Consider the following 15664-nt stretch of genomic DNA (forward strand, 5'->3'; position numbering starts at 1 on the left):
CTTCATGACAGTTTTTTACTGAATCCTTCCATATCTGCGATCAAAATAGCACACAGTACTGGAATCCTGAATCTGTGCATTTTGTCTGTTCTCTCAGAAGCCGTAAGGACAGTTTGGAAAGCGAGAGCTCAGCAGCCATCATTCCTCACGAGCTGATCCGCACGAGACAGCTGGAGAGCGTGCACCTGAAATTTAACCAGGAGTCCGGAGCGCTCATCCCCCTCTGTCTAAGGTGAGTGAGTGAAGCCATCCTCCTCCACAGCCTGTGCTGACATGCTGCTTTTGCCTTGTGGCATTGTTTCACCATACAGACGTGCATGCAATGGGTCTATAAAGGCCAGAGCTTAGATATTTTGCCAAAACACATTAAAAACAGATGATTCTTTGCATGATTCTGTGCTCATCATGTTAAGATTGTTTCTCATTCTTTTTACATCTTCCAGTGTCTTTTGAGTGCTGAAGCAGGACAGGGTTAGTATAGGGGCTTTTTTATTAGTTTAATGCTAGCAACCCTGTGATAAAGAAGGGATGTCTTAACATACTCTGTCAAAGAAATCCCTTAAGTTATTCATTCTGACTTATGGACTCAAATAAGTGGTTGTGCAAAACCTGTTTGCAATCAATTTATGCATGCAAGTGTGGATTTTAGACAAATTATGTCACATGACTGAAGGAGCAACACATTATGTGCATACTCTACACATTTTCTTTTGAAGGTTCAGTCTGTGCATATCACTGGCTTCTAGTTTTCCATCATTTCAGCTGGCATTATTTTTAAAAATCCCTGTGCAAATGTTCTAGTATCTTAAGATAAAAATGAACTGTCATGTCAAGACAAATGATTGTAGGTGATTGAGTTACTTTAGCTTAATGAGTTACATGTTAGTAGTATCAGAGTTATCAGCAGCAGGTGCACACTTGCCTGGGCCTGTTGAGAAACCAATGGGAAAGTTAATGCAAACATATTTTATTTTACATCACAAATGTGTGAACAGTCTGTCCTGATCAGTTAGCTCATCTGACCAGCAGTAACTCCCCAAGCAACTGTGACTCTGGTAGGCACTAAATATATTACCTGAAGCTTTCCCTCTTGGAAGCCATGCATGGGTGTCACAGATGCTCTGAGCCGAAATACAGAGCCGTGATTTTCCCTTGCAGTGAATGAAAAAAGGGAAGTAATACTGTAGATGGTCATGTCAATGGTCAAAACACACTGTATGTGTGTTTTCTAGGCATTTGCTTAAGTAATACAGGTGACATTTGTTAAACACCAGGACAATGGATTACTAGGTGTTGTCACAGAAATGAGCCTTCTTAGAAATGTGTCTTCACATTCCCACACAATGTGGAGTCTGGATTCTCTTCTGTAGTTTCCATCTTGCTGGAGAACTGTCAGTCCCCTGCCTTTACATACATCAGCACCTCATCATGGGGATAGGCATGAAGTGAGATTTAGTTGTATTCTAGCTCTGTAACAAGGTCCTGAGATTAAGGGTGAAGATGAGAGGTAGCTCCCTGCCTCAGAAGGAGGCTCATCACCTGCTTTTTGGTGTAAATCATTCTTATATTCCTGAAAAATATATTTGCTGCCTTCAAAATAGTTTCCCATGCTGATGGCAGAAACAATAGCGACGTATCTCCATGGTTGTGTTGAATGCTGTGCACGCCCTCTCAACTCATGCACATGTATTTAATTCTCCAGGGGAAGGCTCTTACATGGACGGCACTTTACATATAAAAGTATTACAGGAGATACAGCAATCACATTTGTATCAACGGGAGTAGAAGGAGCCTTTGCTACAGAGGAGCACCCCTATGCAGCCCATGGACCTTGGTTACAAGTGAGAAAACCTGTCTCCTGATTTTCCCCTTTCCTCCTTTACTGTGACCTAAAAATTATCTTGCTAGGGGCTTATGTTGTTTAAAAGTGTAACAAACCTGTATTTTCTGCTGCAACATCTCTCAGCTCTTGCACAATATTTTCAGTAATTATGGCCTCAAAAAATAATGGTGAAATGCTGCTATTTATATTAGTGGAACTCAAAAAGATAATTGACTGGAAAATTCAGACATCATCTGTGAATACAGTAGTACCCATTTCCTGAAGTTGGTGAACACTTTACAGGCTGTATTTATTCTTGATTTTTTCCAGAAAGGAATTTGGGGAGGCAGAGTGGAATGACCTAAACAAGAATGGAGCCAGGGCAGAAGAGCTAGAAAGCTGTGGGACTGTGATCCTGCAGAGCCAAGATCTCAGTTTGATCATCCCTAACAGGAGAGCAGCACAGAGAGCAATGCCTTTCAGTTTTAGCTCTTTTCTATTGATTCTGTGATAAAAGCTTGTGGTTGCTTGAAGCACCCACACATTTTTGCACCCACATGTTCTTGGTGTCACAGATTTTCCCTGGAAAATCCCCATCTGCTTGAAGTTGAGGGTCAGCCCTAGAGCAGTAATGCACTAATGATCTGACAGTGTAGCGCTGTTCTACCCTTGAATTTCTTTATGGTTATAAACATATTGTGGAAAAAAATCTTGAGGGAATGTGTTAATGCAGAAAAGCTCATTTCTGAGGGACTATGTGTGCAGTATGTCTCTGCCTTCACTGTAACTGTGGCATTCCTGCCTCCCCTTCTGTTTTGAAGACAGGGGGTTGTTTCAGCATTGCAGTGTTGGAGTTAGCCTTCCAATGATTTGTTTTCAAGGCATTCTGCAGTCTGCATTTGTATGTCTGGAGGACATCATACCTTGGAATCTGTATGACTTGTAAAGGAGCTGATCTCGGCCAGACCCATCTCGTGTAGGGATTTTCAAAGAGCCTGATTTGATTGTTCTGACTGGAAAGTGCAATGCTCCTATAATGATTAACAGCAAAGAGTCAGGTTTAAGGGTGGGTCATTTGCTGTTGGTTCCTGTGCTCGCCAACACATGATACACAGGATCTTGTGACTGTGTTAACTCCAAACATGAGTGTTTGTTTGCATTTGCATCACATCTTGAAATATATTGATGTGTAGAGTAGTCAGGTAACCTCTAAACAGTGAAGAATGGCAATAATTATGTCACCATACAGACATATTAACCCTTATGAACCTGGCTGTTTTCATGCTTCTTATTTTGGTGCTGAAAAACATGTAAGATTTTTGGAGTAGGTGGGATGGAAAGGTGAAGAATTGCTGGCTCATATGGTGGGGAGGAGAAGCAAGTTCCCTCACTTGTCTCTTACACAAGGCCAATGTATTGGATCTTCTTGTCTGACATAAGCAGCTCTGCTGCTGGCCCCTACCCTGTCCTGTGTTGAGTACAAAGCAGGACAGGCTGAAGGGGGAGGAGGGGAGGCTAAAAGCAGCCTGGGACAAGAGGAGTAGCACCCGGTTGTGAGATGTGGGAGTGTCTGAGACTCTTGGCTTAGTATGCAAGGGAAGACTTGATCCGTGCTCAGCCGTTCCTTGTGGTGTTGGGAGCAGGGGAGGGGGAGGTTTATGTGGCTTTGCTTCAGAAGTTGTGGTGCATAAAATTTCCAAGGAGGCGAGCTGTGTTTGGTTTAGTCCATTGCAGCCTGAGCTGGCTGAGTTGGCAAGCCCTGCTATGCTTTCACAGCAAGGCCCAGAGAGGATTTTCCTCCTCCCTTGCTTGGGACCCCAGGCATAGCAAGGAGCTCCAAGGAGAATTGGTGGCTGAAAGCACATTACTGCAATGCAGGGGCATGTTGCAAAGACAAGTAAATGGAGGAACTGTGGAGAAGAGGAGACATGGCAAGCTTTTCCTCCTGTGGACTTTTTCCCTATCTTAGGGTATAAGTAAGAGCCTTAAAAATTCCGGCCTCAACTCTGCAGCAGCCAGCGACTTACTTTTCTTGAATCTAAGCTTTGGTGCAGTGAGAGCCCAAACCTGCAGACTAAACACAGCATCTCCTGTTTACATCTTGTGGGCTGGAGTGGAGCATGTCCAAGGTGGGACAGGCTGGAGAGGTGCTGTCTATCAGCCCCCGCTGCCCAGGCTGAGCAATGAGCTGAGAGTCACTGGGCTCTGGTCGAGGGTTAGCAGATGACAGGAGTTTGGCAGGTCCCAGCACCATTCCAACCAGACAGGTGTCCATATCACCACCACAGCTGGTACTCAGCAGGAACCATTTTAGCAGTCTCAGCAGAAAAAGTAAGGAGTCATTAGACCAGAGAGATTGTATGCCTCATTTCTACCAGCAGTCTTTCCAGGTCACGTTTGAGGCATGTTAGTAGGGGAAGCCTATCCTGCTGCTGCCCATGCTCTGGAGATGATTAGATTATTTCATTCTCCGGAGCTGTCAAATTGGCACCTTTCCCAAGTACTTGGAATTTTTTTTTTCATTTAAGTAACATTTAATTAGTTCTAAGAAGCTAAATTCTATTAAAGGTCTAAGCATGTTAGGCTGGTTTATTTCTGAACTCCTTCCACTATGTCATGTATTGTTGAATAGGGAAATTGCTTTAACTCAGAGATGTACAAACATATTCAAGAAGTCCTCCTTGTTAACACTAGACTCCTGTTTATATGCTAGTTACTGTGGCAAAGTCTCTGATGTGTAACACTTGAATTAACATTACATATGATCAAAGGCTTCCGCGGTTCTTTCTTCCACTCCCCCTTCCTCCAGTGCTGTGACTGCAGAGCCCCCACATTGCCTCCTAAGCACCTCTCCTCTGCTTTCCAAGGGGTAGATGTTCCAGATGCACAGGGAAAGGCTGTGCAGGAGGTGTCAGGCCCATGCTGGAGGGTTAAGGATGCTGATCATGCAGACAGTCTCCAACATAAACTGTCTCACAGTGACATTCGGATTTGTGGTGGAGCGTCCTTGGTCCAACATCTGAGCTGTGCCAAGTGTGCAATTCATCACAGATTGACCTTGTTTGTCTCTAAAACATTCCCAAAGCAAGGTGAGGTTGTGCGTGTGTTCTCTCTCCCTCCCTTACTTTTGTTCTGACAGATGATAGAGACGCTCTGTTGAAATGTGTTACTGATCAAGCCCGTCCCAATAAAGTTGCCTGAGCCTTTAATACATATTAATATTATCCTGGGGTAGTTTGTGTCAAAGCCTGTCAGCATGCATCATCCTTTGGGAATTACCATCATTAAGTCTCCAGTGATGGGAGTCAGGACATGCTTCTGCAAAGCTCCTCTGCTTTTATGTGGAGCTCTCTGCCCGTCTAGCACAAAGCAGGCTGTTCTCCCCTCTTGCCTTGCTCACCTGGACTGCTTACTCTCCCCAGAGGGGAGAAGGAGGTTTGTTTAACTCTACCTTTAGATAATTTCTGCTCCTGCTGCTTTAGGCAGTCATTGTTCTAGGCAGGAAGATGACATTCAAGCCTTTGATCATGTGCAACGTGCATGTTACGCATCAGATAATACTGCAGACTCTGACATACAAGCCAATACAGTGCAGTAAAAACAAACCTATAGTTAAAAAGTCCTCGTTAACTGTAAAATCTAGCACACAGAATGTAAGAAATATCTCTGCACTTTAGCCTTGCCCCTGTTACACATGTGCATTTCAATGCAATAGAAATTGAAGAGTCATGCATATTTTTAACAGAGTGTGCTTGCCTCATTCACTGCACAGAGATGCAGTATGTTTGGGGGATGAATCGGGAGCATGGAGTAAAGTAGACTCTTTCCTATAGGATTTCCACTTTATTTGTTAAAATTGGAAAGTGTGTAATGAATGAGGCAGGTAGTTGCATAAAATCACAGTAGTCTTATAGTGAAGCCTGTTAAACGTTGCCCTGGAGAACTGGGTCCTGTTCCTGCCTCTACTATTCTAATTCCAGAGTCTTAAGCTAAAATATTCTTACCTGTCAAGTGACTTTGTGTTCCTCATTTTCTGGATGCCCAGCTCAAACCTGAAGTCTGATCTGTGTTCCAAGCAACAAGAGGAGGTCAGGAGGAATTGCCTTGTGCATGCCTCTGTGCTACATAGGACTAAGTGGACTGGACAACAGAGATCTGCAAGTCTTGAGATGGGCACTTACAATAAGTAGACATTCAGATTCAACTTTTTCTTCACTCATTTTCCTATGTCTGTTCAGAAGAACATTCTTCCAGTCATCCTGTGAAGAATGCAATGAATTCAGTGCTTGCCAGGCATTCTCCACAGATGAACAGCAGATACAATTTCAGGAAGAGATTAAATTTATTCTTGCAGGTCAGGAGAGAGATAGGATTTCTTTGGGGCAGGGATTCAGCCTGGAAGCTGTGGTCAAAGACCCATGTTCAGTTTCCTGCTCTTGCAGGTTTTCTCTGTGACTTTTAAGTCTCTACTTCCTTGAGCCTCCATCCCCCATCTGCTGTATGGAGGGGAGCACTTCTCTGCCTTGCAGAAATGTGAGGCCAAGCACGTCAGAGGATGAGAGTGGTGGACAGTAAGATTAGGTACTTCCAGTGTTATCCATGCTGGCAGTAGTTGGATGGAGCATACTAAATAAAGGAGAGTAGGAGAGAATGGGGAAGCAAGTTGAATGATAATGAAAATAAATGATGACTAATGCTGCATTCAGTGAGCAGAACCATCCTGAGGACTGAGCAGGGCAGAGGTCTTGCTGGAGAAAAACTGCAGGTGATCCTGTGATTACAGATTTGTTTCATGAGGCAGACATGTGCTGGCGCCAAATTAGCGTGGCATCGTTTCTGTGCAGCAATTTCCAAAGTTTTGTATGCCCAATGTCACTCATCTCTGAATGCAGAGGGTATTTTTTCCAGGTAATTTACTTGGGTTTGGGACTAATCCTGTTAGGCAGGTGGAGACTATGGATCATTGGCACTTGGCACCCCCGATTCTCAGCATAATGTGAGTGTCTCTGTGTGAGCTGAAGAGCTCACAGCAGTGGTGGGGTGTTTTTCTCTGGCACCAGGCACTGCTGGGGGGCCCTCTTTGCTCACCTCCCATGCCAGTAGGTTCCCAATGTCCATCTGGCAGCACGTGGATGTTAAGGCTGTGGAAATGGGGTTCTCCAGGCTGCTTGCGCTTTGTTGTCCCCAGCTTTGGCATCTGATCTGCTCTACATCCTGTTTTTCTGTGTCTCTGTCTTCCCCTCATCCTGGCCCGTCTCTGCTTTCCTCTCCTCCCCTTCATTCAAGATGGAAAATTCCTTCTCCTCCTCTTCCACATGGTCTGATTTCCAGCAGAAACACTGAGAGTGCTGGAGAGTTTCCCTGCCATTAGTCCTGATGTGCCTGGTGACATAGCAATCCCTCGCCTCTCAGAGGAATGATTAGAGGAAAAATCACTCCTTAGCTACCTCTGCCCTATTTTGAGGCAGAGCTGCCTTGGGCTGGGATGTGCTCAGTGAAGGAGGACTCTTCATTTCTCATAAAGGCTATGGGCAAACAGTACTTTCAGAGACTTCTGACTTAGCAAAGCATTTTCATGATCAGGAGAAAGACTTTCCCTTGTCCTCCAGAGCGTTCGTTTGCTAATCTTCATCACCCTCTTCATAAGGGGTGGTTCTTGTGCCAACAAAATTATCATATGAATTTGCTAGTACTGTCAAAATACACTTTTTCCAAAATACCTCTCTCAACTCCTTTTTCCCTAAAAACCTTTAGAAAAAAAGATCAAAAACAAGGCATCCAGCATGGAAAAATAAGTTGAGGCTTAGGACAGCAAGGTCAAACCTTTCACAGAAAATGTTAAATGTGCCTGTAGGCAGGATAGGTACATGGAAGCCGTGGGAAGCATCCAGCATGCAGGAGCTATCAACATGTGCTATCTATGCTGGCAGTCACAGCAGAGAGGGGATTACTATGAGCAGGGTCATGGGGGACGATCCATTCTTTTGGTTTGGCAACCTAAGTGAAAAATCTGGGAAAGAAGATCAGACTGAGCCCAATCTTTAAATATTTTCAGTTTTTCTTGCTGAAACAAAAGCCTAAAAGAGACCAAAAGCTGAAATAAAATCCTTTTATGTTGAATGAAACCAGAAATAAGAAATAAGAAAGTTTTCTTCAATAAAAACAGGAAAAAAAATCTGGTTTTGCAGAATAGGGCTGGAGGTGTTAGAAGTTTGCCTTCTCTAATCAATATTTAAGGAATATAATGCTTGCATAGGATATGAGAAACTCATACTTTATTTTTTTTTCTTTAATTTGAACCCCTATTTCTACTTCTTTGCTTTATGGGCACCACAGCTATAGGGTATTTTGGTTCTTCCTCAGCTCTTCCAATTGGAGTTGTTCCACATCATATAAAACACTGAATTAGTCACAGAGACAGAGTGCACAAGAGAATGACTTTGTTCCGGTAGAGTCAGGACATTCCCCTGGAAATGAGCACATCTGGTTCTTCTCTCTGCTCAACCACATGTTAAATCATTTATGCACATTGGCATAATGGCAGCAACAGAGGTTCAAAGCAACATTTGAAAGAGCTACTCTGATGCTGAAGATGCTCACTTGTAAGTGGTAGCTATGGGTCATGTCCTCTCATGAAGACATAGGCTTGATTTTTGGTCTCCCTACGCTTGTATAGATGTGTTATTCCTAGTGAGGCAAGTTTAGGAACACCCACAAGCTGGTTTGAGTTGTGTACAACTACAGCTTGCTCCTCTCCAAAGCAGTTTTATGTGTCTACTCATGAAATTATTTTTCACAATGTTTTGAATGGCTTCCCCCAAATTCTTGAGCAGGTCTTAGAAATGTAAGCTAGCAGTTTTCCAGTAAGTTTATCATGTACTCCAAGCACTCCCCAAAATCCTACTGCATTATCCCTTTGTGTTCTTCTCCCTCACAGCTGAATGAGAAATTTCATCTAGGGTAGAAATGCACCGTTAGAACATGATGATCCTCCCAGTGTCAACTCTCCTGCAGCATGTTCTCTAGTACTTTGTCCAGGCTAGTTTTGAATGAGTCAGGTTCTTTCATCCTTCTTAATCTGACTGGCTGTCTATCCTGCCACCTAATACCCCTCCCTTGCCATTCAAAGGAGACTTTGATTTTGGCTACTTTGTGTAGGTTGTCTTCCACCCACTTAGTGCATTCCTTGAAATGTCTGCTCTTCCTTTGCTTTTTCTCTCTGAAAGACTTGGATTTGCCTGTTGTCTTGGCTTCCTTGACAGCGCTTTCCCCAGCTGAGCCAAATTTTATGTATTGAATCAAAGAAGCCTTGTCTGCATGATAGATCTCATCAGTCTGGGCTCTAAGGAGCTCAGGTCCTCGGGATCAACCTTGTGACTGAGAATGTCATGAAAAGATCCCGCAAGGTCAAAATCTTTCAGTGTCATCCTATATTTCCTCTTCTGGGATTGTAACATCATGGTGTGAAGCAATAGGGTCCCTGAGGCATCTGTGAGTGGATGTTTCTCTTTTACAAGGGGGGTTGTGAATCTCCTGCAAGAGCAGCAGTGGAATTTCCCATCAGAGGTGTTTGTTGCAATACTGGTACCTTTGAGGCTGTAGTGAGAGCTGTGATGGGTTCAGGCAGCAAGGTGGCCTTTTCAGACAGTGTCAGGGCTGGCCTGAGCAAAGCAGTGCAAAGAAGCCAGGTCAAGGAGAGAGCAGAGAGGTGGGCTGGGGGGTGCCTGTGGCACAGCACAATCTCCCCATCAGGGGATTTTATTGGTGGAAATTTCACTGGGAAGGGCTGACACAGTTTAACTTAACCTTTTGCTATGCTGACAGCAAGAGTTAAGCTGAAACATTTTCAGGGCAAAGGACTCATAAAAGTCGCTGGATATTTGCAGATGTAACAGATGATTTGGCTTAGGATACAGCTGTTCCACCTGTTCCAGGCATAGTACCCAATGGATGGACAGTTTCTTACAAGGGTTGGTGTGGTTTATACAGGGGTTTATTGCAATGTGTCCTCACCTTCTCTGGCTGGACATACAAGCCAGCTCTGTACTAAGCACAGAACTAATAAAACATGGTTTCCTTTCTTTGACAAACCTGCTAGAAAAGCAACTTGCAGTGTTTAATGCAAACAGAGCACTAGGGCAAAGTGTGTGATTGTTTGGTTTTTTCCTAGGTAGGCAAGAAAATTGAGTATTATCAGTGAAAGCCTCTGCTTCAGTGTAGCTGGGCCATTTATTTGCTTGTGTTTTGCCCTGGGCAAAGCATGTTTCCTTAAGTTGGGCAGAGGTGCAGCTTGATTCCTAGCTCAGCCTCTCAGAGTCTTCCTTGATCAGAATCTTGCCAGCTGTGCCAGGCATTCAGCATTGGTGTGACCTCTGTCCCCAGGAGCCTTTCCTGAGCTGAGAATGTCAATCCCATATGGCAGTGTTGAACCCTGTAGTGAAAGATGGGGTGTTAACTGTGGGGGGGTACCTATAAGCTGACTATAAAATCTTTAATGTTTTACTAAGCACCAGGTGCTTTCAAAGTCAGCCAAACTCATCTGGAGCCCCGTGATCTTGTGTACACTTTTAGATTTCATCCGTTTTCATATGCCTGCAGCTGAGTACCTGTAACAAGTCATGATACAGATTTCTCAGCCAGATGTGAGTATGAAAGCTTCAACACAGAAAGCTTCAACACAATCTCCTTCAGGTGACCCATAGGTGAGCCCTGTGAATAAAAAGTAGATTTCAACAAGCTCAGGTGAGACTTGCCACGAGAGGGAGACAGCATGTGTTCCCTGAGCACATCCACCTGAATGAGACAGCCTAGCCTGGTGTTCTGAACATATCTGGACACTTGCAGCTGTTAGTGAAGTGGTGAGAACCCAAACTTTGTACTTCAGTTTTGCGGTAGGTACCTGTGATAGAAAACAGGGACTTATCTTCTGGCTGTTGTCATCTTCCGAGCATCTGTAGCATGACTCAGTGCCACAAAACACAGAGCAAATGGAATCCAGATCTGCTGGCAATGGTTTAGCACATGTCCAGGCCTCTCTAGGTCAGGTCTGGGAGATCCTGGTGCGAGCAGGACTGCGCAGCACCCAAGGAGTTGTTTCAGGTACCCGCAGCTGGCTGGCAGGGCCATTCACTGTTCATACTGCAAACAGCCATTGCTCAGGCTGAGCTGCACCCTGTGACCAGCTTTGGCAGGCTGGGTGTTTGCACAGGGCTGTGAAAACACAGTGCTGCGAGACTGGGCTGCTGCAGCACCCAGGACACCTGCTCAGGACTGCTCCTTTGCTTCCTCAGCACCAGCTGAGAGATTTCATGGGAGAAGAGGCTTGTTCAGTGCACATGGGATGGCTTCGCTTGCCCTCCAGATTGTGTTGGCTTTTCCCATGGCTGCAGCACAACAGTGGGGCTCTGTTTTCCTTTGGGAAGGGAATAAGCTGCTTCATCATTGTGATCTCTGTGTAGTGTCCTGTTGATAAGATCAGTCAACAGCATCAGAGGAAATCTCAGATTCAGTTCTGAAGTATAAAGTGAGTGAGGCCTATTTGTTTAATTTGAGCTTCTAAGGTTTAAATCCCAGAGGAAATTAAATTAGGTGCCTAGAGCAATGGCAGTCTGTCATGTTTATTTGCTGGGAATGTCACCTTTAATATCATGCACATACAACGTGTGTGTGTGTTAATGTAATGGGGTATCATACTGTGCAGGAGCAGACATGCTACAAGAACTGGAAATGTGAAATATTGTGAGTGAGAGGTGCTGAGATAGGATTGGATTTATTTTCAGCCTTGTCCGTAAGACTCACTCACCAGCACAAAGGTGGTTTAGCTAATTGCAGGTGGGGATGGCAGCCTGATCTATATATGAGCACAGGCATTAGTGCTCTTGGGCCGTTTTGATTGGGCTACTTCTAACAGGAGAAATCTTGTCTAGACGTGAATCCAGGATGACAATACTTCTTGCTTCCAAGCACTCTTAAGCAGTTGGTGTCCTGCTGGCACATGCCTTCCCCCTGCATGCTCAGGAGAACCTCAAGAGTGCCAGTTTCCTGTGTTGTGGGACGTGGCTGCTTGTACATTTGGTTACACCTGCACTTTGGAGTGTCCCTTCTTCTCCAGGAAGGAAGCCAGGTCTCCCCAGCAGTGTGGGCTAGTAGCATTTGGGGTGGGGTTTTTCCTGACTTGGACTGTTAAGGACAGGCTCTGAGACACACACTGTGTGTGTGAATGTCACTGCAGCAGTTTGTCACTGCAACCTGTGACACCTGCCGACCACCAAAGTTAACTGTCCCTGCAGGGCTTGCAGAAGGCACTTATCTTTCCTCACATGCTGCACAGAGCAGGCTGCCATTGCTTTGAGCCCCCAAATGCAGCTGAGCTGAGCTGTGGTCTCCTGTCTCGCTCCGCTTGTCAGACCGTTCAGGGAGCCAGTTCAGCTCAGTGCCTCAGTGGAATTTGTGCTTCTATTTCAGCTGGATTACCAAAATTCATGAGAGAGGGCAGTGAGCTGTAGACAGGCTCAGCCATCTTAAGGCATCATACCCCAGTTTCGAGGCTAGGCACAGTAGGTTTGTCCATGTAGGTTTCTCCCTAGCCAAGACCTGACCTGCCCCCTCCTTCCTTCTCTCCACCCTTTGCTGTTTACCCCTGCATACCCTGTCTTGTCTTCCTACAGCCTCAGAGCAGCTGGCTGCCTTGCACACATGGCTCCCATTTCTCTCCTGCCTGTGGCACCTTGGGAGTGCCCAGGGGTCTTCCTGCTGTGCTTGACTTCTAGTCTCCCTGCCAAAGCTGCGGCTCCTCATTCCTGCTCTCTCACCCATCCCAACCTCTGGCATTTTTGCTCATCCGTGGATGGCTGAATATTCATTTCCTCCTGGCCTGATTGCTGTGAATACCAATTCCTCCTCCTTTTTCCGGCTGTTCTGTGGATTTTGATGTCTGCCAAATTGTTTTCATTCCCTCACCCCACTGCAGACTGCACCTCCGCAGAAAGCGATCCTCTCGGTGCACAGCCCCAGCTCCCCACCCAGCCCTTCCTCCTGAGCTGAGTGATCAGGTTGCCCTCCTGCCTCTAAGAGGGACAGAATTCTCCCTCCTCCTGCAAACAGCAAATGAGCGTCTCCAGTTCAAGAGGCAGAAGAGTTGCAGGCCCCTGCAAGGAGACTGCAGCAGTTTGCGGTGGCACTGTGTGTTTCACTGCAATGTTCCTCAGCTTGCCAGTCTGCAGATTGGTGCCAGGTTGCAGAGTCCTGTCCAAAGCAGCAAGCTGCTGGCTCCAAGCTGAAGCAGAGCTTTTCAGGCTCAAGGTATGATCAGAAAGGCCTGGTAAAGGTATCTGCATTCATGCTGAGCAGCTTGGTCATAAACCCTGGCCTGGAGCCTGCTGCAGGTTGAAGCTAAGTGAAGAGGGGGAAGTTGTGGTTTCATCATTCCCCAGGAAATCTGCGTGTAGTGGCAGCAGTGTGGCAGTGTTGAGGGGAGAGGACTGCAGACACCTTGGATTTGGATTTAGTGGTTTTTGGATCTCTTGTCTTGCTCAACAAAAGAAGAAAGGGAGACCAGAGTATTCAATTTCTCTCTCTGTCCAATAGTCCTGCTTATGTGTTACCAAAATGGAGGCTTCCACTTTTGCCCATGGCATCCTGGCAGTCACTCACTTTCCACTGGTGTTACTGGCTCTAAGCAGCCAGTGGGCACAGGAGGTGGGCTTCCTGCAGGACAGTGGGACAGCCTGGCTGCCCCTCTTCCAGATGTGAGGTGGAGAACAGTGCAACTGGCTACTTAGCTCCACCACTGTTTGGTGCTAGAACAGTCCCTTCTCTGCAGCACGGGGCTCATGGCTGGGAAGAACAGGGAGAGGAAGGGTGAGAGAGGGGGCATGGGAATGGTGGGCTCTTCTGGATGGAAAATAATGCCAGAGAGGAGGAAAGGGTGGACCAGAGGAAGGAAAGGAGGAACAGAGGGAAAGAAACAAACCTGTAGGCTAAAATGGAAATAATAATCCACTGGATGCTTCTGCAACCTAACTCCCAGGAATGCTGCTCCAAGGCCCCCTCACTGCGTGGGGATGTTTGCCTGGTCCTGCACGGCCGTCTCTGCTCCTGTGCCAAACCAGCTGTCCTGCCTGGAGCTCTGGCCTTTGCGGCTCTTGTGAAGAGGGCAGGATGTGTTTGCTTTTGCCTATCACATATTTTTTTAAAAAGGGTGGGAGTTCCTCTGCTTGAATTCCCAGGGCTGATTTCCCCCGTGATGTCTCTGGTTTCTGTGACTTGGGGGACTCCATGGAGCTGGGGTCGTGGTCCTCATCCAGGACTTTTAACTTGACAGCAGCTGTTTTCTTGGACTGCTTCATGCTTGCCGGTCTGGCTCTGAGCTGAGCCAAAGGCTTTCCCAGCACAGGCATGCAGGATGGGCATGTGCCATCACAATATTGGGGGTGCCTTGTGTGGGTGCCTCTGGGAGCACTTCCCATACCCAGCATCTGGTTCATGTGAACAATGTGCTTTACTGGGGTCAGGCCCTTCCCCATGCCCAGAGCACCAGCTCTGTATGGATCTCTGCCTCTTCCTATGCTGCTATTTCCTGATTAAACTGTGAGCTTGACTTCAATGGTTCAGATGAAAGTGGCTGTCTCCCACTGTCTCTCCCAACAGTTGTTATCTTGACCCTTTTTCCTCCTTCCCCACTCTTTCTGTCTAAAGCCGAGCCTCTAATTTTAGACCGAGGGAGATAATTGAGGGTCAAAAAAGATTGCTGTGTAATTTCAACATTTTTTTCAGTGCTTGGGGTGGAAGACAAAGTTAGGAGCTCCTTGCCCTCAAACCTTTGTATTGCGGTAAAGAAGGACATAGGAGAAGGAGTGAGTTGGTACAGTCTGCTCCGTGCAGAAGTCATGCTGTTCCTGCAATTAGCTAAAACTAAGAGTGTCAAGCATAAAATACTGTATTTCCTTTGCAGATCCTATTGACCGAAGAGTTCGTAGAGAGAATGCTGGAAGATTTAGAAGATCTGAATTCTCCAGAGGAAGTAAGGCTACATCATTCCTGTATCTTCCTTGAACTGTCCCAGAGAGCTCAGCCCATCCTGCAGCTTGTCTTTGATCCTCCCCTCAGCCTGCAGGCTGCAGCCCTGCCCCATCCATAGACTTGAGGCCATGCTAAGCCTTCACATCTGCTGTGAACTACTGAGGCACTGAGAGAAGGGATTGCAAGAAATACAAGACAGGGATAGGTATTAAGGGAGACTCTGTGTTTTGATTTCCATCAGCACCTTTTCCAGCAGAGTATCTGAGCACCCCAAATGAAAGCAGTGAAGCCCTTGGGCCAGGTGGCAGGGTTTCCTCCATGCCATGCATAGATGTAGTCCTCACCAGCAGCTCCTAGCACATCACCTTCTCTGCTTTCAGAAAGGCTGAAAGTGGTGGTAGCACATACACTTTTGAACAATCTGTTGTATGGGCCTCCTTTAGTGGGTTTGTTAAGCAGGCAGGGTTGTTTCACATCTGCTACTTGGCCTTCACCTGCTGGCCCTGCACAGTGTGTGAAGGACCATCACCAGTCTGGAAGCATTACAGCAACAGCCAGGGGGGCTTTATAAAGCTGGTACTAAACTTCCCACTGCCATGTGAGCTCTTCCTGGGGAACATTTAACACCTCGTCTCCCATGCATGCCATATAAATATTCTGCTTGACTTCAAAGATCAGTGGCAGAAATGACATGTAATATTTTTAATCCCATTTTTTACAGCTCCCTGCAGACTCTAAAGAAACTTTCCTTGGCTTGTAGAACAGCCCTCCCATCCCTTGCTCTGCTCCCCTCCCCCCAGGAAAATCTCAGGGCTCTAATTG

The 15664-nt window shown here is 46.0% G+C and overlaps 1 protein-coding gene across 2 annotated transcripts in view; it reads left to right on the forward strand.

The window, feature by feature from the left end:
• SUFU (SUFU negative regulator of hedgehog signaling) overlaps positions 1-15664 on the forward strand; it is an 88198-nt gene that overhangs the window by 63832 nt on the left and 8702 nt on the right. For both annotated transcript variants that reach the window (XM_030950733.1, XM_030950734.1), the window contains exons 9-11: positions 98-232; positions 1703-1841; positions 14775-14843. In XM_030950733.1, coding sequence (XP_030806593.1) covers positions 98-232; positions 1703-1841; positions 14775-14843 — 343 coding nt within the window. The remainder of the gene's footprint in view (positions 1-97; positions 233-1702; positions 1842-14774; positions 14844-15664) is intronic.

Source organism: Camarhynchus parvulus, chromosome 6 (assembly GCF_901933205.1).
Source record: "Camarhynchus parvulus chromosome 6, STF_HiC, whole genome shotgun sequence".
NCBI classification, from domain to species: Eukaryota; Metazoa; Chordata; class Aves; order Passeriformes; family Thraupidae; genus Camarhynchus; species Camarhynchus parvulus.